This window comes from Microcaecilia unicolor, chromosome 4 (assembly GCF_901765095.1).
Source record: "Microcaecilia unicolor chromosome 4, aMicUni1.1, whole genome shotgun sequence".
NCBI classification, from domain to species: Eukaryota; Metazoa; Chordata; class Amphibia; order Gymnophiona; family Siphonopidae; genus Microcaecilia; species Microcaecilia unicolor.
The window spans coordinates 61,057,273-61,082,758 of record NC_044034.1 but is presented as its reverse complement, the minus strand read 5'-3'; the positions used below and the strand labels follow the sequence as shown (position 1 = coordinate 61,082,758).

Here is a 25,486-nt window from a genome sequence, read left to right as displayed (position 1 = left end):
GGGCAGGACCCTTTTGCCGCAGCTTCATAAAAGGACCCCCTAGCTGTTATGAAGCTGTCAGTTTGAGGATCTTGTACAAGCAGTCTGCTCTACATTTCACTTAACTGTCTCTGTGTAGACCATCAAGTAGGAGTCTGGTTAAAAAGGTACCATTACAGAATAGACTCCTACCAGGCACCTATAGAATTGTCCACTTGGTGACAGAATCATCTGTGGTGGAGGCTTGGGAGCCGCTACCCTGTGTAGAGTCATTGACTCATCCAATTCATCCAGCAAGAGTGACTGAATGTGATAGTGTGACTCTAAAGTACTTTGCTTTGTACTCATGAAAGAGATGGCATGTTGGTGTTTGAGGGATCCTGAATTTTATGGGTGGTGAATGTGTAACATAGAACTAGTTAGATTGTTTGGTAGATGATTCCCATAAATGTAATTCTCAGTGTAAAATGTGTAAAGAATAACCTTTGCCTTCTTTAACCATACCATTTGAACTGTGAGACATTTTAAATATTATATCTAGTCTTACATTAGTATAGAAACCTCATTGGTAACAGGACAGTATATAACAGCGACTGCCTTTTGGTCCTCCCAATTGCCCCTTCATACAGTATCACTGCAGACCCTAATTATCATGCTCATCCCAATCCTCTCACCAACAAAGACCCTTTTCTATTAGACATCATACGGTCCTGCCCCCCCCCCCCAAGAAATCCTTCACTCCCAAAGAGACCCCCCCCCCCATACCTACCTACCGTACCCCTGGTATCTAGCAGAAAGGAGCAGAAACAATCCCCAGTCGCTGCTGTCCCATAGGCTTCCAGCATCAAAATTGTACCGGTTAATCCGTAGTGGTACTACTGCTGTGGATCACGCTGTCAAATGCTGTTCAAGGGGGTGGAGGTTGAGGGATGTCTTGAGGAAGAGGTGCAATGAGGTGTTTATTGGCAGGATGTTGGAGGGGGTCTGATTGGCAGGGTCTTTGGTTGGGGGGGGGGGAATGAAAGTGGGTATGACATTAGGAAACCACTAGGCCCTCTAAGACGTGGAGGGGCATTTTCGAAAGGTTGTCCAAGTATGAATTAGGACGCCCTCGTGAAGTTGGCCAAAATCAAGTAGGTATAATCGAAAAATAGTATGGATGTCCTTAGACATTCCATTATTGCAGTGCAAAATGCCCAAATCAGGGACGCCCAACCAGAACCGTGAAAGGACGTCCCTAAAACATTCACTGTACTTCACCAGTTCTATGAGAAAGACGTCCTTATTACTATACTTTGGACTTCTCTGATGTACTTGGTTGTTCCACAAGTAGAGTTCAAGTAGATGCGGACATCCAGGTACAGGAAATATAAGGAACATTCATAAGTGTAAAGTACAGTAACAAGGACGTGTTTCTCACAGAACTGCCGAAGGTCGTCCATCTTACTAGGCCCACCAAAGGATGGCGGGCCTGTAAGAGGGATGTTTTTCGGCAGTTCTGTGAGAAACACGTCCTTGTTACTGTACTTTACACTTATGAAGTTCCTTATATTTCCCGTACCTGGATGTCCGCAACTACATGCACTATAATTGCGGAACATGCAGCTATGGGAAATATAAGGAACATGCATATTTTATTGTGTATATATGAAGAGGTTCACACACTTGATAATGATCTATATAAGGAAGGTTCCGTACGTATGAACACGTACTCATCCAAATAAGGCCCCGCACGCGTGACGACGGTCCATGCGTCATGGTCGTCCACGTGCCGACCCATCATATATGGGGCAGGACGTCCACGTGCTGACTCGTCCATATATGGGATGGTTGTCCATATATATGGAACTGTGCATGTAAGGATGTCCATCACGCATAGGCATCCATATAAGTTATTCCCTGACAAACATGTCTTTACGGCGAGAGCCCAGCGACACTGAAAGCTTGTACCTGGTGTACAATTGCCTAAAATACCGGCGCATTCTTTTTATGCGCCTCCACCACCTGCCCCCCAGGACTGTCTCCATCCAAGCCTGGTGTCAAATAAGAGACAGGTTGGAAAGGTAAGTGTTTGCTTCCCCCCCCCCAGGCTATCAGTTCCCCCTCCTGTAGCTACACATATAAGAGCTCCCTCAGCATTGTAAGCACTAACTACAGTCTGCATTCAAGGGTAATCAGTGATATGTGCACATGCACATTCATTAATACAATGTATGTCCTAGAAAGGAAAACCATTCCCACATCCCTACAATACTGCACACAAACAGTACTCTCTGTCCTCATGTCCACCTCAATGACATCACATGTACCAATGTAATGCCCCCCCCCCCACCAGTGTTGTGCATCTCTCCTATTTGTGAGTGCACTATGGGGGTCATGAGCTAACTCCGCTGTGGGTAGCCTCTGTCATCTTTGGGGAGAAGCAGAATGAGAAAGATGAGTGTGTATTGTTTGGAGCGGGTACCTTGTGGGGGTGAGGGTGGGAATAGTGGGTTGTGGAGGGTTGCCCGGTGGAGGAGGTATAGTTTGGGCAGATTCATGCTGCACTTACCTAGGAGCCATCCGCCGGTGATCTCCCCCGGTCAAACCTGCGGAAGATTCCTGAGTGCTGCTATATATAGGCATCATGGGTGGAACCTGGGTGTTGGGCGCACACTTCTAGAATCTCCCCCTGGGTGGCACACACAACTTGCATATTGAGTGAGTGGAATGCTTTCCTGTTCCTATAAGTGGCCTCTCGTTAACGGGGGCGGGGGGGGGGGGGGGGTGTCTGAGTGAGACGTGTGCAGTCAATGGCGCCTATGACCGAGGAGAAGCGAGCTATGGTGTAGAAGTCAGCCATGTTGTTCTGCAGGGCCTGGGGGGTGTTGGGGAAGGTGATGTACTCAGAGGTGTGGGTAAGGAAGGCATCAAGGAACTGGAAGCCTGGGTGAGACCCGCGTTCACAGATAGGACAGACTGTAAACTCCCAGTGGCCAGAAAAGATAGAGAAGCAGTGATCTTTAGGTGCACAGGGAGGGGTTGGTCCTATGGGTCCTGGGCTGCAGGAGGGGTTTGAGCTGGTCACAAAGGTGCTGAATGGCAGCCCTATCAAAGTGGTACCTAGTGAGACACTGCAGGTCAGTGAGGTCTAGGAAACTGCTACGGGGCCTGAAAACTCTGGGGAGTTAGTACCTCCTGCAGTGTCCCCCTCTTCCTCCAACATGTAAGCCACCTGTGCATTTAGTGCCTCCATTTCCTCCACTACAGGTGCAATGCAGTGCCACCAGTGTGCACCTCTCCCTACCAACTTGGTGAAACACAGCAGCAACAAACAGAAGCTGACACTCTCCCACCACCGACAAACAATGCGGTCACACACAGCAGAGCCACACTGCAAGCACTCTCTGACCCAGTACAAACTCTCCTGCCACACCTCCCTACCAACTTGGTGAAACACAGCAGCAACAAACAGAAGCTGACACTCACTCTCCCAACACCGACAAACAATGCGGTCACACACAGCAGAGCAACACTGCAAGCACTCTCTGACCCAGTACAAACTCTCCTTCCACACCCTCTAGCCACTCACTATCCAAGCACACACACTCTGCAGCAGTACACAGGACAAAGAGACAAACAGAGACTACAAACAGGTAAGGGAATGAAATATGAACTTGGGGACAGTGAATGGAGAGGGATAGGGGGAGGGGATGGGGAGATAGAGGAAAGAGTAGTGGTGTCTGGGTTTGGGGGCTAGAAGGGGTAGGGAAAGCTGAAACGGTAAAACACAAATGAGGCAGGCGAGGGTGAAAACGTTCTGACTACGGCACACAGACAAAGGTAACAGGTACTGAACAAACTCTCAGCTTTCTCTCCAAACAACGATTCAGCTTTCTCTCCCATCAACGCTCTCGCCACTCTCCAACTGCACAAAATCGCTAATAGGTCTAAAGACGACTTCCCCCTTACCCTGGTCGCTTTTATTTCAGGTCTAACTAAGGACACCCATGTTCCCACCCTTGTGAAACCATTTCGCTAGCCGTTATACGCTGGGGGCACCCATCTCGTAACGCTGCCCATAGCATGCCCCTGACACACCCCCTGAGGAGGACGACCATAGGTGGGTGTCCTCGTGCTGAAGACGTCCTTACGGCCCTGTTTCGATTATTGGATTTGGGCAACCTTCTTTCACGGGGACGCCCATGTACCTTTTGTGTTGCTTTTTGGACGCCCTTCTCTTTCGAAAATGAGCTTGATAGTGAGCCTGACATGGGCCCACTATCTATGTTATTGCAGGATGTTCCTTGCAGAAGCAACACAAATTGGTCCGCAGCTTAGTGAATTCCATACCTTAGTAAATTTCCCCCTTAATCTTAGCCCAGATAAGTGGAGATTTCAGTTGAACACTAAATCCTTGATCTTTGGATGGCCTCAGAGCTCTTTGCTTTCAGCTTCCCTATTTTAATATTTATTTACAATCAGTGGGTGAAATCATTTCAGAGGTATGGCATTTGCTATTTTATTTATGCAGATAATATCCTTATCTGTTTCCCACTTTTAGAGAGTAAACACTTGCCTGATGGTAGTGACAACTTGGCTATCTATATAAATAATTCTCACCTCCAATTCTGAAGCTCACAGTGTGGCTGGGAAACACTGAAGCCCTGTACTGTTGTAGCCTGTCAGCACCACTCACTGTCACTGTCACTCATACACCCGCCCCCAGCCAAGCCCCAGCCACGCCCCTTCCAGACATAATTCACTACCTGAACGTTCTATTGAGGCCCCAAGCTCCAGCCACTTCCGTCAGCAGTTCGTTAGTTCATGGTGGTGAAGCCTCTCCACTCACCATGTCTGTCTGTCACGCCCTTGCGTCGAACGTGATGACGTTGCGGGCGGAGCTATTAAGGAACACAATGGAAAGGGGGGAGTACCGTTATGACGTCGCGGGCGCAGCTATTAAGGAACGCAACAGAAGGGCCTACTCCTCCCCCTCCCTCACAATCACCTGAGTGCACCGACTAAACAAAACATGGCGCCGAACACGACCGTTCCCGACCGTGACACAACGTGACGTCACAGGTCACACGAGTAGCGGGTTCACAGTGAAAAGGTCTGCTCGCTGCCTGCGGTGCCGTCTTCCATCTAAAAAAACAGCTGATACTCTTTCCCCAGGTATGTTACGTGGGTGGACGCACGAGGAGGGGGAGCGCCAGTATTCACGACCTCCGTGGGGGTGGAAAGGGGGTGCACTGGGTGCGGAGACTGCAAACGTACCTCTCCAATCCCCTTGCTAGCGCCCGTTTCATTTCAGCCTGAAACGGGCCTCTTTTACTAGTGGCAAAATAATTTGAAATGTAATGGGTCGAAAGTTAGGTAGTGTTGTCTGGGGTGGACAGGTGAAGCTGTGCCTGCAAGCCAAATCTTTATGGATAGCCAAATGCTTCTAATGAGTCAGGAAGTGAATGATTTGGGAGTTAAGTTGCATTCAAGGCTGTCATGAGAGACACAAGTCCAGCCTGTCAAGTTTCTTATGCAAATGTAAGTCATGATTTATCAGCCAGATAAAAACATTTTGGAGGTAGCAGGTCTAAAGATGGTTCTTCAGACACTGATTACTTCAAATTTAAATTATTATAGCACAGCATGCACAGGCTGCCAAAGAGGGTGGTAAAGAGACAGCAGAGAGTTCAAAATGTAGTCTCTGGAATAAGAGAAGGGGAATAAGAGAAGTGAACAAACTGTGCCATTTCCTGTTTGATTTAGGAATACAGTTTACAGTTCTGTTTTTTTGGCATTCATATGTATTCACAGCATGGCACTGCAATATTTGAAAAGTAAGCTGGAATAATGTCAGGCAGCCCAAAATTTGAAGTCATCTCAGGATTTGATATTGGTGATTCCTTCAGTGGCTTAAAGGTTTCTAGCATCTCTCCCCACCTCTAAACTGTGGAAACATTCTCCTTAAACAAATGCGTTTAAGCCAGGAATTTTGGACGTTAGGAGAGGCTTTTTAAGAATGCTTTTGGAATTAATTTGTTGAAATGCTTTTAACAGAAAATGCATTTTGTTTTATATGCTGTACATTGCTTTTGGCAGCTATCGTGTGGAAGAGGCAATAAGTATTAAAATAACAAAAAGGGGTTGTTCATTAATTTTATTTTCTGACACTGAAGCAATTGTGCTGAGGAAGCAGAGATACTGGCCTGGAGACCCTGGTTTTTCTCCCAGTCCAACACTCGCTATGACTCCTGTTTATTAAAGGGTGGTAAGACTTTCTAGTTAACCTGTGTTAATTCCTAAAATCAGTGCAGGGTAACTGCAGAAACTTCTGTGCTGATTGTTGAGACATTCCCAGCAGTTTCTTATTCAGTTAACGTAGAAAGATTTTTCACTACGTGCCATTAGCAACACCTGTTCTACTGTATTATGTGTAAGCCACAGACCCTACCACTTCTCCACTTATTCTCTCCCTGGTTCCACATTAGCTGTGAATGTGGAAATTACCACACTAGTTACCTGTAGGGTGCCGTGTTGTTAGCATGTCTTAATTACTGTACTAATGTAGCTTGGTAAATAGGCCCCTATATGTTCTTGACTCCCCATTTAACTTTTCTATGATAAAACACACTCTTACAGCATATTAGTGCTATTATCATCATTACAAATATTATAAATACTATTAAAATTTCTAAGAGGAAAGATGTAGTTTTTGACTAAGATATGAAGGCCCATTTTAGAGAGGTCATGGAGAGAAGAATTCAGATATTCAGACTAGGATGTGAACTGTTCCCTCTATATTTACTAAGGCTCTGCCAAACGTGGAGCCTCTTGTAAAATTCATGTAAGGGCATGCAGGAGTACAGTGGATTTTCCATCTTGTCCAGCAGGAGCAGTGGTTTTAAAAAGCTGCGTGTGAGCAAAATGAGTATCCTGCTCTTGCCCATTTTTTGTGTGGGAGCAGCTTTTTGAAATGATTGATCCCAGCAGCATCGATTCCCCCTTGCCAACCTATCCCCTTCCATGCCAACAGCACAGGTCCCCCACCTCCCTTGCCCCAGACATCAAGAAAACACCTGACACCTCCCCCCTACACTAAGAGTAAACCAATACCAATGTCAGATATCAAGGCTCTCCCCTAAACTGACATCAAGAGCCTGCTAACAGCAAGACCCCCTCAAACCCCACTCCTATACTCAGCTCTTACCAAGGGTCCCTGGTGGTCTCATGGGAGCAGAAGTGATACCCAGTTGCTCCTGCTCATTCAGCTCCCAGTTCAAAATGGCATCCTTGACCCCTAGCACCATTTTGAATTTGGAACTGCAGTGACCAGGAGCAACTACCCCACTACCCATCAAACTGCCCCATCCCCAAAATCTATTCCCTGCAATCACTTCACCACCCTATTGTTGGCCTCCACCCCCAAAACCTACTCCTCCTGCAACTGCCATATTCCCTTCAAACTGCCACTATCTTAACAGCTACCCCTTGCAACTGTCCCATCCTCTGCTACTGCTCCATCAGTCCACAAACTATCTCCACTTCCAAATAAACCAGCAAACTGTCTCCACCCCAAAAATTACCTCTGCAACTGCCTTGCTCCCCAAAATAACCCCCTAAACTGCTTCTGCCTCCCCAAATCTACCCCATGCCCAACCACCCTGAAAACCGACCACTCCAAAATAGTATCCCCCAGCAACTGTCCCACCATTCTGCAAATGATTACCACTGCCAAAAAACTATCCCTTGAAAATTCCCCCAAACTCTTGCAACAGCCCCACCCCCCCTGCAAACTGGTCCTATTCTCCAAAATACTCCTGCAACTGCATCACCACCATTCCACAAATTGTCCCTCCCCCAAAGCTGTCCTCCCACAAGCTTCCTCACCACCCAACCTAACCCTCCACAAACGCTAGAGCATCTGCGGAGAACACACACAATAGACATACACACCCACACACCCGTGCATGCAGAGTGGGAGGAGATCCATGAGACATGCTTTGCATGCTTTTCTCACTTGCTATCACATTTAACGTTTTCTAATATGTTATGGACTAGATAATCAAACAAGTTAATATGGTTAGGAGCAGCTGTTAACCCCCAGATTCTGTGTAGCGCGAGTTGAGTTGTGCACGCAGATCCAGTCGTATTCTAGATTTGCGCATGCAACTTAATTAGCTTAACAAGCCAGTCAGCACTGATAATCGAACTTAACTAGCAATTATTGACACTAATTGGCATTAATTAGAATTTCTGCGTACAATTTTCTAGGCGTATTCTATAAAGTGATGCACGTAAATTCTAAGATGTGGATCTGAAAAGGGGGTGTGGCCATTTGAGGGTTGTGGGCATCACTAGAATTTATGCGCAGTGTTATAGGATATGTCTGTTCCATGCGTAATTTGGGCAGCAGCTTTTACGCTAGGTTTTCATTGGCATAAATGGCTGTGACTAAATATAGTCGCAGAAAATAGAAGTTGGGCGTATTCTATAAACTATGCCTAGATTTAGGCGTATTTAGTAAACCGCGCCTAAATTTAGGCACAGTTTATAGAATATGCCTAGGTGTATTTATTTTTCCGGCACCGATTTTTTTTAAAGGCATGATGTATAGAATCTAGCACTAAGGGCCTCCTTTACAAAGGCACGTAGGCGCCTACACACACCCAACACACGTCAAATTGGCACTACCGCCCGGCTACCTCGTACCCCAGGCGGTAATCCCAATTTTGGCCTGCGCCCAAAACACGCGGAAGAAAATATTTTCTATTTTCTACCGCGGGGCGCTTACCCGGTGACAATTAGCAGTTGGCACATGCTGGACGCTTACCTCTGCGTCAGTGGGTGGCGGTAAGGTCTCAGGCTGAAAATGGATGCGCTGTGGTTTTCATTTTTCCGCACGTCCATTTTCTGGCACATTAAAAAATCCCTTGTTTCCAGCGCACGTCCAAAACACGCGCCTACACCAGCGCAGACCACTTTTGGGTTAGCCTTAGTAAAATGGCCCTTAAATGTGTAAACCTATTATCTATTAATTTTCAGTGGCCTTATAGAGAGAGTACCGCTGAAAATTCACTCTGACTTCGCTGGCACTATCCCTGTTGAGGAGGAATGAGGGCATACAGATAGCAGTTCTGGTGATTGCCCTCTACATACATTCAGCAATGCCACTTCTACGCATAGTGGCACTGAATATAAATGTAGTATTTAAACGTCGCAGCTAGTGTGTTAAACAAACGCAGGCCATGGGAGTTTAAAAATTGACACATGCAGGTTTAATATTTCTGCTTTCAGTTATTGTTTTACAATACATATGACTGTGTGTTTTGTTTTTCTTTCTAACCAGAAACTAAAGAGCTTGGCCCAACGACGTCAGTCTGCACCATCTCTTGTTCTTGGCAAAGCACTAAACAAGTCCAAAACTCTAATGAGGTGAGTTGCTGTTTCTTACTGCTTGATCCAAAACTCTGGAGACACTTCTGGCATGAAGTAGGGTTCTGTTAAGGCCTTATTACATCATGGAATTCAATTACCCACTCTTAGTTTGGGTTGTGTTGGCATAAGATAACAATAGATACACAGTTACAAACTTTGTCAAAAAGAAGCTCGATAACAGTAAATCATTAGGCCGATTTGCATTTAACTTTATGCTTTTAAAATCGGGAAACATATTGGGCTCGATATTCAAAAGATTTATGCTCCTAACTTTGACAGTTATGCTTATAAATTGTCCTTTATAAGGGCTGAGTTCCTAAATTTATTCTCCAAAATTTAACTGAATTCCTAAATGTAGGAGCATAGAAACTGGTGGCATCAGGGGTGGATTTAGGGTAGGGGAAAAGGTTCGGAGCTTAGCACTAATTTTTAGACTAATAAATCTTGGTAAATTAATTGCAGGAATAAATGTGTATGCATTACTTTTAAGTTCCTAAATTAAGATGAATTATCAGCTAAACATTTAGGGCCTCTTTTACTACTAAGCTGTGGTAGGGTTGCGCTCAGTCGTCCTGCAGTGAGTTTGACATTTGCGTGTGCAGACCAAGTGCAAAAGAATTTTAAAATGTTTTCCGTGGAGAGGGTATGTCAGGGGGGTGGAGAAAGGGCATTTCTGCGCTAATCAGTTAGTGCTGATCTTTTTCAGTGGCCAGATGCTAATGACAACATTAGTTTCACGGCTATTAATTGAATAAATGGAAGATCGACCATTTTACTGTTGCAGTAAAAATGGCCTTAGTGAGAAAAACCCATGTAAGGGCACACGTGACAGGGCATAATCGAAAGGGACGCCCAAGTTTTGTTGAGGACGTCCTTGCAAAACGTCCTGATGGAGGGGTGGGGAAACCTGTTTTATCGAAAAAGATGGACGTCCATCTTTTGTTTTGATAATTTGGTCGGGGATGCCCAAATCTTGAAATTTGGTCGTCCCCAGAGATGGTGGTCCCTAGACTTGGTCGTTTCTGATTTTCAGCGATAATGGAAACCAAGGACGCCCATCTCAGAAACGACCAAATGCAAGCCCTTTGGTTGTGGGGGAGGAGCCAGCATTTGTAGTGTACTGGTCCCCCTGACATGCCAGGACACCAACTGGGCACCCTAGGGGGCACTGCAGTGGACTTCATAAATTGCTCCCAGGAACATAGCTCCCTTACCTTGTGTGCTGAGCCCCCCCCCCCAAAAAACCCACTACCCACAACTGTACACCACTACCATAGCCCTTATGGGTGAAGGGGGGCACCTAGATGTGGGTACAGTGGGTTTGTGGTGGGTTTTGGAGGGCTCGCTGTTTCCTCTCCAAACATAGCAGGTAGGGGGTATATGGGCCTGGGTCCACCTGCCTGAAGTGCACTGCACCCACTAAAACTGCTCCAGGGATCTGCATACTGCTGTCACGGACCTGAGTATGACATCTGAGGCTGGCAAAAAATATTTTGAAAGATATTTTTTGAGGGTGGGAGGTGGGTTAGTGACCACTCGGGGAGTAAGGGGAGGTCATCCCCGATTCTCTCCGGTGGTCATCTGGTCAGTTCGGGCACCTTTTTGTGCCTTGGTCGTAAGAAAAACAGGACCAGGTAAAGTCATCCAAGTGTTCATCAGGGACGTCCTTTTTTTTCCATTATGGGTCGAGGACGTCCATGTGTTAGGAACGCCCAAGTCCCGCCTTCGCTACACCTCCAATACACCCCCTTGAACTTTGGCAGTCCCTGCGACAGAAAGCAGTTGGGGACGTCCAAAATCGGCTTTCAATTATGCCGATTTGGATGACCCTGTGAGAAGGACGCCCATCTTCCGATTTGTGTCGAAAGATGGGTGTCCTTCTCTTTCGATAATGAGCCTGTAAGGCCACTTTTTCTCGCAGCTTAGTAAAAGGGCCTCTTAGGCTCCTAAGGGGGTCTTTTACTAAGGTGAGCTTACGTTTTTAGCGTGCGCTAAAAATAGGTGCACGCTAAACATTAGAGATGCCAATATATTCCTATGGGCGTCTCTAACGTTTAGCGTGCACCTATTTTTAGCGTTCTAAAAACATAAGCGCGCCTTAGTAAAAGACCCCCTAAGTTTGGCTGAAATAGGGCACTAAGGGCCTTTTTTACTAAGCTACGCTAGTGATTCCTGGAGCGGCAAATGCACATTGCCGTGCAGGAATCGCTAGTGCAGTTTAGTAAAAGAGGCCTTAATTTAGGAGCCTAACTTGGGGGGTCTTTTATAAAGGCATGGTAAAGTTTTTAGTGTGCGCTAAGTTTTAGCGCACGCTAAATCCTAGAGACGCCCATATATTGCTATGGGTGTGTCTAGCGTTTAGCGTGTCTTTATTTTTAGTGCTCGCTAAAAACAATAGCGTACCTTTGTAAAAGGACTCTTTGGGTTCCTAAATTTAGGAGCTCTGCTTTTTTTGAATATCAGGTCCATTGATTTTTCTTTGATTATGTATTTTTAGACATTGAAATAATGTTAGTTTGTGAGTAAAAAATCTGATGTCAGATCACTTTCTTACTAGTTGATTATAGCAGGGGGTTATTCTTGCTCGAATTAACTGTGGAAATAGATTACTTTTTATGCAGGCAAAATAACAAATGCTACATGCCCCCTTTTGATATCTTAGTGTCCTTTGCTGTGAAAACTATATTTACTGAATGGAAAAATAATCAGAAAGTTAGCTTTTCTTTCTGGTGGAACTCTGTATGTCTGTTTTATAAATACGAGTCTTATATTTCAGAAAAAAACAACTACATTGGCAAATGTTTCAAAATTTGGAAACCTTTCAAGAATTTTTGTCAGTCCTGATTCCCTGTATAATACCTGTATGATACTGCATAGACAAATATATCAACACTGATTTCAATTGAAACTTATTTAAAGTTATCTCTTCGTTGGTTGTTCATATATTCTTCTTCAAAAATTCTCAATAAAGATTTGAACTTAAATAAATAACAAATGCTACTTCTCCCTCCTTTTATTAGCTGGGAAAGACAAACCTCCCTGTTTACTAATCTGTGCTAGCAGCTTCCGTGCGTTAATGCCAACACAGCCCAGCTGTGTTGGCATTGCCGCGCGCCTTAGTAAACAGGGGGGAAAGTAAGACAAGCAGTCTTGTTTTTCTCTGGATCCTAGAGGTCAATGATTAGAAAGAGTCACTGGATGAGGGCAGTAATGAATTTAAGTCCCAGAATTTTTCCTGGGCTCTATAGCCTGTGCATTTGCTACTGATTTTCATAGTAACATAGGGGGTCTTTTACTAAAGCTTAGCTCGAGTTATCTGCAGCAGGGCCCATAGGAATAAAATGGGCATGCTGCAGATAATTTGAGCTAAACTTTAAGCACAAAACCCCTCCGTGAAAAACTACACTGGCTCCCAATCAAAGAACGCATCGCCTTCAAAATCTGCACCCTGGTTCACAAAATCATCTACGGAGAAGCCCCGAGTTACATGACAGACTTGATCAACTTACCAATTAGAAATACATCTGAATAACACGATCTTATCTAAATCTGCAGTTCCCAAGCTGGAAAGGACTTAAACACAAAACAACTTACGCATCTAGTTTTTCCTACATAAGCACACAACTGTGGAACGCATTGCCAAAAGCCTTGAAAACGAAGTATGGCCACCTAAACTTCCAGAAATCACTGAAAACCAACCTGTTTAAAATGGCATACCCTAACTATCCAACTTAAATGCCTAATCTCTGCAACACAACCAAACTAAAGCACGTAATGGACATAACACAACTGTTTCGTTCTCCGATTCCCTAATGTGGCTCTGCCACTTGATCTTACCACAACATCACCCTGTATTTGTTCACACCAGAGCCTGCAAAGGCCTCTCCTGTACTATGTAAGCCACATTGAGCCTACAAATAGGTGGGAAAATGTGGGATACAAATGTAACAAATAAATAAATAAAATAAAAGACCCCCATAGTAATTGATGGCAAATAAAGACTAGTATGATCCATCCAATTTGCCCAAGAAAGTGGCCAGAATTGTACCTGATGATTGGTGCAGGTTACACCCTTCTGTGCCCTGTTTAAAGTGCTAAGGTTATTTAAGTTTTGCTTTCATTCCATCCTCTATCTTTTTGGAGATCCTCTGTATTTATCCCATGCATTTTTTTAATTCTGTCACTGTTTTCATCCCCACTGTCTCCTCCAGGAGGGTATTCCAGGTATCCTCTATCTTCTTCGTGAAAAAAGTATTTCCTAACATTACGTCTAAAATCTACCATCCTCAGCCTCAGTCAATGCAGAGACGCTGAGTTCTATTATGTTTTACCCAGTCTCTCTTCCATTCATAGGAGCCAGCTCTGTGGGTGCTGTGGGTGCTTGAGCACCCCCAATAGTGAACCAATTCCTTGACTGTGTCCAGGAAGAGGTAATTTCCATTGGGTTTAGCACACCTAATAATTTTGGAAAGTTGGCTTCTATGCTTCCATTCTCAAGAGGAGAGAGACCTGACTATTCAAGGGGGTTTCCAATGGCAAAATTCTTTTGTAAAAGATGTCTTGCGTTAATCAAGGGCAATCGGCTTCTGTGGAAAGCAGTAAAATGTAACCATAAAAATAGTAAGGATCATGCATTTGATATACAGTCTTTCTGGGGGACCAGTCTGCTAACATAGGATATATCTTTGTGTACAAAATTAGGATTAGTAGATCACAAAGTATATTTTTTTGAAGTTTGAACAAAGAACCTGAACAAAAAAAATATAAATATAAAATGATACATTTAGCATACATTATAGTGTTGTAAATTTTTATTTTGAAGCTGGAGTTGGAGTCCGTACATTTTTACTGACTTCAACTCCACCTATAATTGCTTCTGACTCCATAGCCCTGATTGCTTCTGTAATCGACATGATAATTGCCTGAGTTACTATCAGGTCTTAAATGTGATGATACCATTCTGTTAACAGCTCTGGAAAAGTTAACCAGCATAATTGCAATTAAGAGCTCAGCTAAAATCAGTAGTCAGTAACCGGCTGCTTTCCAGGAACCATCATCCGTAAAATGTAACTAGGTCTTCCTGCAGCAGATCATCAAACCCGTTGGAAAAATTAACCAGGGCTGAGTGGCTAATTTTAATTGTTCTTTTTTTAAAGAGTATTACTAACCACGCTGTGATTGCATGCAAACTGGAGAGGGTATCTGTTGGGCTGGTAGAGTAATCTGTGTTTATCACAGCCTTGGGTTCCTCTAGAGGAAAGAGAAGTGAAGAATGCTGAGATGGCACAAAAATGCCCTGTGCTAGAGACAGCAGGAAATGGAGTCTGTATTTCAGATCAGATGATGGCTGTAAACTTGCTCTTGTCATTGCTTCAGTATGACTTCAGAATAATAGGACTACTCCACAGGACTTCTACTAAAGTTTAGCTCGAGTTATCTGCAGCAGGGCCTATAGGAATAAAATGGGCCCTGCTGCAGATTACTTGAGCAAAACTTTAATAAAAGAGCCCCTTTAACAAACAATACTGTGGTATAATATAAAGTTGTTTGCTAACTTCAAAAGTTAAAATATGGAGGAAAAAGGCCTCAAAGTGCCATACTCAGTGACAACTGTCAGAGATGTTTTTTAAAATTTATTTTTATTTGTTACATTTATATCCCACATTTTCCCACCTATTTGCAGGTTCAATGTGGCTTACATAGTATTGGAGAGGCGTTCGCCAACTCCGGTATGAACAGATACAAAGTGATGTTATGATAGGATAAGGTTCATGTGGAACAGACATATTGGGGAATCAATGGAGCGGAGGAGTTTGTTGTGTTCATTACTTGCTGTGGATTTGTTGTGTTGCTGCCACAGACATCCCAGTCATCATCAGCCTGAAAACACCTCCAGACAAGATCTGCTTTATTACTTCTGCTATTGCTTTTATGTTCCACAATCTACATGTACATCTTTTTTGTTGTATTTTATATTCTAATATTGTGTATGACCTCGTTCACTCCTTATCACAGCGTTATAACTTTAACCTCCAAACATTATGGCACTTAGTTGCCCTTTTACTAAGGCGCACCCAAAAGTGGCCTGCGCTGGTGTAGGCATGTGTTTTGGACGCGCGCTGGCCCATTTCCTGAGCATACCTGGAAAAAAGGGGATTTTTTTAATGTGCCGGAAAATGGATGTGTGGCAAAATGAAAACCAGCGCGTGCCCATTTTTGGCCTGACACCTTAACGCCACCCATTGACTTAGTGATAAGGTCTCACTCACTAACCGGACGGTAAGCATGCAGCGCACACCAACTGCGGATTACCGCTGGGTAAGGGCCCCTCGGTAGAAAATAGAAAATATTTTCTACTGCGTGTTTTGGGTGCGCCAAAAATGGAATTACCGCCCGGGGCACGCAGTAGCCGGGAAGTAGTGCCAATTTGACGTGCGTTGGACGCGGCGTAGGCGCCTACACACCTTTGTAAAAGGGCTCCTTAGCTGCTAATTTCCAACGGGGGCCCTGGTTTGCCAAACCCTTTCTCAAGGGAATGCATGTGTCGTGCCACAGTAATTCGTCCTTTTTTCTTTCCTTTCTTCTGTATTGGATTGCTTCCGTATGAGACAGGCTATGCTAGTTCAAATGAAAACAACATTTATGTAGATTTTGTATAAAATATATGGATGCTGCATGGGGGGGGGGGGGGTATTCTGATACAGCAGGTGAAATCTCCTTTGCATGAAAGCCTGGAAAATCTGTGCACAGTGATGTCCCCTGAATGTTTGCCCCATCTCTCTTTGCTGTACCTGTATCACCAGGTTGCCGATATTATTTTTGAAACTGTTTTATTGAGAGAAATAACATTACACAGATGTGACTCTGATCCCTGTCCAATTATATTTCATGCCGTTTCCAGTTCTTTTCACCTTACCGAATACATCTATTACCTCAAGCACAATATAGTCTTAACATCTTTATCCAGTCCTCCTGTCGGTCTTTCTAGCATGGATCCCAAATCCCTCCCTTCCCAAAGACACAACCCAGCAGATAACTTATTATTAGCTTCTGTGTCAGGAAAATTGAGCTCTGGAGGATAGGACCTGAATGCCTGCCCTCCCCTTGTCCCAAATAGCCGCCTTGTGGGTGATTCTTGCAATATTGTATTTTCCATTTAGCTTCCCAATCATATATAGCAGGTGTTTGAAAGACAGAAAGACAGATATACTTATGGTCAATTTTCAGAGGGACCAAGCTGACTAGGAGGCCGATATATTAACCTACACGTTTTCCCACAGGTTAGAGATCTTATAAATGATCTGGATAGAAATTCAGTACCTGGAAAAGCTAAAAAAAAAAAAAAAAGATAATAGAACACCACAGACTTTTCAAAAACTGGCATGCGAAGTCTTGTTTGTGCACTGGTTTTCATGAAGTTCTTTTGCTCTTATGTGGAAAAATGATCCCTAGCAGTAGTACCATGAGACTACCACTAGGGTATGCTCCTGGGCCAATGGACTGCTGCTTGCGAGGTGGCTTGTAAGCAGCATTTGTTGTTTGCCACAGGAGGAGTCAGCAATCTGCGGTACAGATTCTGCAGGTTGGCAACTCCTGTGGTAACTCAAGTTGCGATAAAAGATCCCCTTTTACTGCGCCTTGATAACTTCTCTTAATTTATAGTTGTTGATATGTATTTTCTGAATCTGATTTTGTATGTATATTTGTATATATTTATTAGAACCTGCTTAGAATGTTTGTGATTTGTCAGGGTGCAAGTATTTTAAATATTATATATATAAGGCAATTCAAAGAGCTGAAATTTGGACATCTCAGATTCCTATCTCACATATACAGTGGGGGAAATAAGTATTTGATCCCTTGCTGATTTTGTAAGTTTGCCCACTGACAAAGACATGAGCAGCCCATAATTGAAGGGTAGGTTATTGGTAACAGTGAGAGATAGCACATCACAAATTAAATCCGGAAAATCACATTGTGGAAAGTATATGAATTTATTTGCATTCTGCAGAGGGAAATAAGTATTTAATCCCTCTGGCAAACAAGACCTAATACTTGGTGGCAAAACCCTTGTTGGCAAGCACAGCGGTCAGACGTCTTCTGTAGTTGATGATGAGGTTTGCACACATGTCAGGAGGAATTTTGGTCCACTCCTATTTGCAGATCATCTCTAAATCATTAAGAGTTCTGGGCTGTCGCTTGGCAACTCGCAGCTTCAGCTCCCTCCATAAGTTTTCAATGGGATTAAGGTCTGGTGACTGGCTAGGCCACTCCATGACCCTAATGTGCTTCTTCCTGAGCCACTCCTTTGTTGCCTTGGCTGTATGTTTTGGGTCATTGTCGTGCTGGAAGACCCAGCCACGACCCATTTTTAAGGCCCTGGCGGAGGGAAGGAGGTTGTCACTCAGAATTGTACGGTACATGGCCCCATCCATTCTCCCATTGATGCGGTGAAGTAGTCCTGTGCCCTTAGCAGAGAAACACCCCCAAAACATAACATTTCCACCTCCATGCTTGACAGTGGGGACGGTGTTCTTTGGGTCATAGGCAGCATTTCTCTTCCTCCAAACACGGCGAGTTGAGTTCATGCCAAAGAGCTCAATTTTTGTCTCATCTGACCACAGCACCTTCTCCCAATCACTCTCGGCATCATCCAGGTGTTCACTGGCAAACTTCAGACGGGCCGTCACATGTGCCTTCCGGAGCAGGGGGACCTTGCGGGCACTGCAGGATTGCAATCCGTTATGTCGTAATGTGTTACCAATGGTTTTCATGGTGACAGTGGTCCCAGCTGCCTTGAGATCATTGACAAGTTCCCCCCTTGTAGTTGTAGGCTGATTTCTAACCTTCCTCATGATCAAGGATACCCCACGAGGTGAGATTTTGCGTGGAGCCCCAGATCTTTGTCGATTGACAGTCATTTTGTACTTCTTCCATTTTCTTACTATGGCACCAACAGTTGTCTCCTTCTCGCCCAGCGTCTTACTGATGGTTTTGTAGCCCATTCCAGCCTTGTGCAGGTGTATGATCTTGTCCCTGACATCCTTAGACAGCTCCTTGCTCTTGGCCATTTTGTAGAGGTTAGAGTCTGACTGATTCACTGAGTCTGTGGACAGGTGTCTTTCATACAGGTGACCATTGCCGACAGCTGTCTGTCATGCAGGTAACGAGTTGATTTGGAGCATCTACCTGGTCTGTAGGGGCCAGATCTCTTACTGGTTGGTGGGGGATCAAATACTTATTTCCCTCTGCAGAATGCAAATAAATTCATATACTTTCCACAATGTGATTTTCCGGATTTAATTTGTGATGTGCTATCTCTCACTGTTACCAATAACCTACCCTTCAATTATGGGCTGCTCATGTCTTTGTCAGTGGGCAAACTTACAAAATCAGCAAGGGATCAAATACTTATTTCCCCCACTGTAGTTAGCAATAAAACATTAGACAAAAGAGAAAAAATCAAAGTGATCATATAACTTTGTGACAGAAGGGAATGAAAATGGCAGTCCTGCCTGGCGATAATTAGCCTATTTTCGGAAACTGGAACTTTGTCTCCTTGAATGCAGTGCACTAAAACCAGAAGTGCACAAAAACCAGAAGTATCTTAGCCTGTTTCCTTTGACTTGTGGTAATATGGCCAACTTATAAAAGCAAACAAAGCAAAAAAATGCTTTCAGCTTTTTACAAAAAATTATCCATGGGTGTACATTAGTCTCAAAGGGAGCAATTCTGTAGCACAGGCACCAACATATATGTTTAGAATTTTAGCATAAATGCATGTATGTGCACACATGCCAATATTCCGCATAAGCGTTATTCTGTCGTGGATAGTGCATATTTTCAAAGGGGGAGGGGTGTACAAAGAAGCGGAGCTGGAGCAGCTCATGGGCAGGACTCCCATTTACGCACATATCTTGGAAAACGTTATGAATTATGCGCATATCGCCAGCACTTAGGCACAATCATTTACAGCCTGAATTATATGAGTGTATACCCAGTTACGCTCGGTTTTATAAAGGAAAGTAGGCACCTAGGGGCCCTTCTGGTAAAGGGTTGCTGCCCAACGCGGCCTCCGGCGGTATTTCTGCCTTGAGCGCGTGCCATTTCTGGTGCAGTGAAAAATATTTCTATAATTTTTACCGTGGTGGTAATCGGGCAGCGCTTTGCACTACCAGGTTACCATGGGAACCCTTACTGCCACCTCAGTGGGTGGTGGTAAGTGCTCCCCACTGCATGGCCATGCGGTAAGAGTAATCTTACTGCATGGCCATTTTTTATTAGGGGCTTTTTACCCACTGCAGTAAAAAGGGCCCTGGCACATGGGAAAACAGCCCCAGCTGCTACCACAGGGCCCTTTTTACCGCAGCTTGGGAAAAGGACCCCTTACTTTCCTATATAGAATAGGCTCCTACCAGGCGCATCTGGATGCCCAGTTGTAGATGCCCTGTTACAGAATTACCCTAAAAAGGCCAAATCTCTTGTTTGAACTCTTTTTTTTTTGTGGTAATTGTCCCACGGCCTAAGATAGTACCTCAGACTTGACAACCCACAGCTTTTGCATTGTCATTTTTCCTTTTGCTACAGAGTTGAAGTAGCTTCTTAGTAGCAGCCTGATTTCCTGTTTCTCTTAAGTTTCAGTTACTGAAAAACTGTTGGCAAGCATGAAATCAGGCTGGCTCATAACTGAGTACCTGGATCTAATTTCTGTTCACCAGATGGGCAGGACGCTGGCAGTGATGCAGAAACAGCATTGATGGTCTCTGGGAGAGAGTCTCAGTTGTCAGGCAGCAGTAGTACCTGCACACCCTACTTGTTTATTTAGCTCAGTTTATTTGATTTCCTACCTCAAAAAATTTGCTCCAGGCTATGGACAATCATAGCAACATAGGGCCGATATTGAGTCATCCTAGCAACTGTTTTAATTTAAACGCCAGCATTTTAGTATGTGTATTCAACGTCACTGTACGTGTAACCAGTGGCGCTGAATCTCGGTGCAGCACTATCCGTTTAGTTTTAATTTAGTTTAGTTTAGATCACTATCCAGATTTCAAGGCTCATCCTTGTTCACATTTTTTCTTATGTGGGAAGGTCAGAGAAGGGGGAAAAAAAATTCTCACAGGGATAATAGAAGAACGAAGGAGAGAGGGAAACACAAGATGGAAGATGATCAACAGCCCCAAGGATATCTGCTTATTGAAATATAGTAGATGACGGCAGAAAAAAGACCTGCACGGTCCATCCAGTCTGCCCAACAAGACAACTCATGTGTGCTAATTTTTGTGTATACCCTACTTTGATTTGTACCTGTGCTCTTCAGGGCACAGACCTTATAAGTCTGCCCAGCACTATCCCCGCCTCCCAACCACCAGCCCCGCCTCCCAACCACCGGCTCTGGCACAGACCGTATAAGTCTGCCCAGCACTATCCCCGCCTCCCAACCACCAGCCCCGCCTCCCACCACCGGCTCTAGCACAGACCGTATAAGTCTGCCCAGCACTATCCCTGCCTCCCAACATCCAGTCCCGCCTCCCACCACTGGCTCTGGCACAGACCGTATAAGTCTGCCCAGCACTATCCCTGCCTCCCATCCTCCAGTCCTGCCTCCCACCACCGGCTCTGGTGGTGTGGGTAAAGTGGTAGAGTAGTTGTTTCTGAATTTCTGATTTGAAGAAGAAGGGTTACCTTCGAAAGCTCATCAAAAAATGTATTAAATTAGTCTAGTGAAAAAGGTGTCATCTTATTTTCTTTTCCTTTTTTTGTTTTATTTCTATTTATTACCATTAAAATAGATAAAAGTCCATATATATAACGTCAGAAACTTGTACATAAATGAGTGGTAGTCTGTGGCATGACAGGACTTGACACAGCTGTGTTTCGGCAGCTTTAAAAGGCTACATGTGGGGAGAAAAACCTGTTAGTCTATCCCCACATGTGTGTAGGAACAGTTTTGTAAAATCATTGCTCCTGACACCATCCTTTTCCCTGATTTCTCCCCATTCCCCTGACACCACCTCAGACATCAAACCCCCTTCCTGATGGTACCCACTCAGATATGAGAACCTCCCATTGTGTCCCTGATTATCCACATCACCCTCAGGGATGCCTCCCCCCCCTGACAGCAGCATCCCCACCTGAGATTTCCCTGGCAGACCCCCTTATCCCTCCACTCCTGATCTCAGCTGTAACTCCTACTGGGAGTCCCTGGATGTACAGTGGGAGCAGGAGTGATCCCCATTCGTTCCTGTGGCACTGGATTCAAAATAGCACCATGACCCTTTATTTGGTTACATGATCCCTAGTGGGAGTACCACAAGACTATTGCTAGGGGTTATAGGTATCATTTTGAATCTGGTGCTGTAGGAGCAGGAATGACTGGGGATCTCTCCTGCTCCCATTACACCACCAGGGACTCCCTGGAGTCAGGGTTGGGATCAGGAGGTAGAGCGATGGAGGGGTTTGCTGGAGATATGCCTGCAACTTACAGTATTCTGTAGGGTATGTGCATAAGTGGGAGCCTCCTTGCACTATATAAGTTAAACACACATTTACAGACTAGTGCTTAGGTAAAATGGTGGTGTTTATGTGTGTGTGTCGTATACACATAGGTATGCCATTATTTTAGACTCCTATGTTATGGAATTTCCCCCCATCCCCTAGATTCTATAAACGGGGATTAAATTTGCATGCTAAAATCTGCACACATAGCTTATTTATGTTTCAACAGTTTTTATTGATGATTCAGCATGTTAAACATAGACATAAGATTCAATATATGATAATTTAAATAACATAACATACTTATATGAATAATTCATGAACTTCTATTATCAAGGTTTTTTCAATTTTCTCCCAACCTCCCCTCAAACCTTTGTTACTGAAAACAAAATGTTTGTATTTTTATTTTTAAATGAATAGCAAAATAAAGTATTGAATACAAATAGTAACTCATATTGTACATCTATATAAATAAAATCCCCCTCAGACATTCTGAATCCCCCTCAGACGTTCTGAAGCTCACCTCACTCCAACTGTGGCTCCTGACCTAGGCTATTTGGACTCCCGCACTCAGCCACGCCCATCTGCGCCCTAGGCCACGCCCCATCTGGACATAAAAACCACTCTCAACGTTCCATTCACCACTGACGTCAATGAAGCCACTTCGTTTGTTCGAAGCTCTGTAGCACAGTCTGTGGGCCCCGCCCTCGCGTCAAACGTAATGACGTTGAGGGCGGAGCACATTCAAGGAGCCAATCAGTAGCCGAAAGCAGGAGAGAGGGCGGAACGACGAAGAGGAGGCGGCTTCGAAGCTCTGTAGCACAGTCTGTGGGCCCCGCCCTCGCGTCAAACGTCATGACGTTGAGGGCGGAGCACATTCAAGGAGCCAATCAGTAGCCGAAAGCAGGAGAGAGGGCGGAACGACGAAGAGGAGGCGGGAGAGAGGGCGCAATGTGGAAGAGGAGGCGGCCCGGCAGCGCTTCTACACACTACGAGGAAAACCTGGCTAGCGCCCGTTTCATTTCTTTCCGAAACGGGCCTTTTTTACTAGTTGTTTAATATTGCCCTATCTAAATCTACTTCCCTCCCCCCCCCTCCCTATCCATAAAGAGCTCCATACTTCATGGTATCTACTTCCCTTAGACACATAGCCTATTTATGTGCGCAACTTAATTGTTTAACAAACTAATCAGTGCAGATAATTTGCTGCTAACAAGCAATTATCGGCACTAGTTGGCCTCAGAATTTACGTGCAACTTTCTAAGTGTATTCTGTAAAGTGGTGCACATAAATTCTAATGTGCGAATCGCAAAAGAGGGCGTGGCCATGGGAGGGGCGTGGGTGGGTCAGGGGCTACGCACCCTGTTACAGAATATGCCCAATCTGCGCCTAAATAAGATGTGGAGCATTTACACCAGGTTTGAGTTGGCGTAAATGGCTGCACCTAAATTTTAGTTGTGGGATGGCCACTATGCATTTTCTGTAAACCATGCCTAACTTTAGTCGAGGTTTATAGAATAGCGGTAAGTACGTTTTTGGGGGGGGGGGGGGTGCCATATATAGAATCTGGCCCCATATGTGTTATTCTGATTGGCGTTAAAAAAAAAACCCCGAACAAAACACATTTGTACGTTCGGCACTGCAATGTTTTATGAATACTGGGCCTAAAGCATGTACTTTTCCATCGATAACTGGGAGCCTTTTTTAATGGATGCAGATTCTGCATTGAAATAGTGTTGCTTTCCCCACTTGTTGAAGTGAGGCATCTGAAACTGATCCAAGCACTTACTTTCAAACTAGTATTGGCCTTTGAAAGTGATTTTGCTTATGCTTTTTGCCAGCATGGACTCCTCCTCCTGATAGCAGTGTATTTCTTCCTTCCTTCTACATTTGTTTCTGATTAATGACCTGTGGTGTAGTTGATAAAGAGCTTAGCCAAACAGCTGCAGGGGAGTTATTCAACTCCCCTTGTCTTACCAGCTGGCCTGACTCAAATATTAGTGAAATTAATGTGTGTAGGTTTGAGTGACAAACAATATTTATTGTAGCAGTGCAAGCCAGTTAAACTCTGTCTATATAGCATCCCAAGTGACTTCTGCTTACATGTAAGACTACACACATGGTACTTTATAACAAGAAATTTAACCCAGGTGTTAAGTGCTTTAAGTGTTATTTATAGCACTGATTCACAGACAGTATTGTGACATCTGGATATGACTGCTTTGGTATCCACTCTTCTGAACCAACCATTACTTTGTTTTCTATAGCTGGTGAAACACAGACAGAATTCTATACAACTCTTTACCCATCATGAGAATAGTGGCCTGTTTAAGAGAGCAAAAGATCCTTTTCTCAGTCCACAAAGATACGGCAGATTTTTCTAACCAGTTCTGTGGGACAATGTGGAAGCGGAACTAAGGGGCTCGTTACCTACTTTATCCACGTGGCCAGAATAAGCAAAGCTCCTTTCTGGAGGTCTTTATTTCTGGGTAGTAGGAAATCCTCTGAGAGTAGGGTGTAGCGCATCTTCTGTCTTTCACGCCATCACACTCCCAGACACAACCAGCGGCGTGGGAACTTTCCAAGTTCTCACAAGAGCAGGGTAAGGGACTCGGGCAAAAAGGGAGGAAGTTTCATGAGAGTTGGGAAGGAGTAGGTCCTGGAGTTTGGATGGCATAATCTTGACACCCAGGGGACAGCAGTTAATTCTGAGGAAGTAAATGATGTCCAATGATGTCTATAGTGCACACTACAAATACTGCACGCTATTATCTTCCATGGGTTGATAAAAATGCTAATTGGGATGTAAATGACCTGTGGGCCTTAAGTTTGACACTCCTGTCCTACATGGCAATGCCCTGCTGCTACCAATTCACTGTGTCTAGTATAACAAATTTGAGTGTACTGTCGCAAAAGGAAGATGTTATTTCACACAGTTTAAAAGATAGCTTTAGAAAGTTTGTGAAAGAATTCTCTAGGGGAAATGTCATACTGTTAGCGTATTTATTATTATTACAGTTTGGCCCTTATTTTACAAGCCCTATTCGCGTTTCAGATTTTCCTAAACTGGCAGTTAAAAGCTTAACTTACATAAATCTCTAAGTTTCCATTTTATAAAGCCAGGATATACTCGTCTCGAACCCAAGTGCATGCAAATGGCAAGGGTCCGTGGTCTGGGCATGTTTTGGACAGGACAAGGGAGTGGGAAGTTGATAGACGTTTAGTCCCAATTTCAGAAGGGACATTTTGCGATCTTAGAAACAGATAGTTATGTGACTTGACCGGTTATCTGCTGGCTTTGTATCTGTCGAAATTATATGTTTAGCTTTGTAAAATAGATGGTTATGCAGCACACACCTGACATATAAATGTCCATTTCTCCTATATTTCAGAACAGGCTGTACTTCGTTCTAAGATACTGGTGAAACTTGAGATGTACTGGCCTGTATGTTTCAATTCCTTCTTCAACCTATCTAAAATGGGACTGTTTGTTTTCCTCTAGGGCCATACATAAAGATATGATCAGATAACTTTAGTTTAGTATTTATACATATCATAAGAGCCAAATAACATTCTGTAGACAAATATGTTC

The 25,486-nt window shown here is 44.2% G+C and overlaps 1 protein-coding gene across 1 annotated transcript in view; it reads left to right on the top strand.

Annotated features, from left to right (window-relative positions):
- Window positions 1-25,486, top strand: part of LOC115468509 (rho GTPase-activating protein 20-like) — a 285,485-nt gene that overhangs the window by 71,363 nt on the left and 188,636 nt on the right. The window contains exon 2 of the mRNA XM_030200279.1: window positions 9,308-9,393. Coding sequence (XP_030056139.1) covers window positions 9,308-9,393 — 86 coding nt within the window. The remainder of the gene's footprint in view (window positions 1-9,307; window positions 9,394-25,486) is intronic.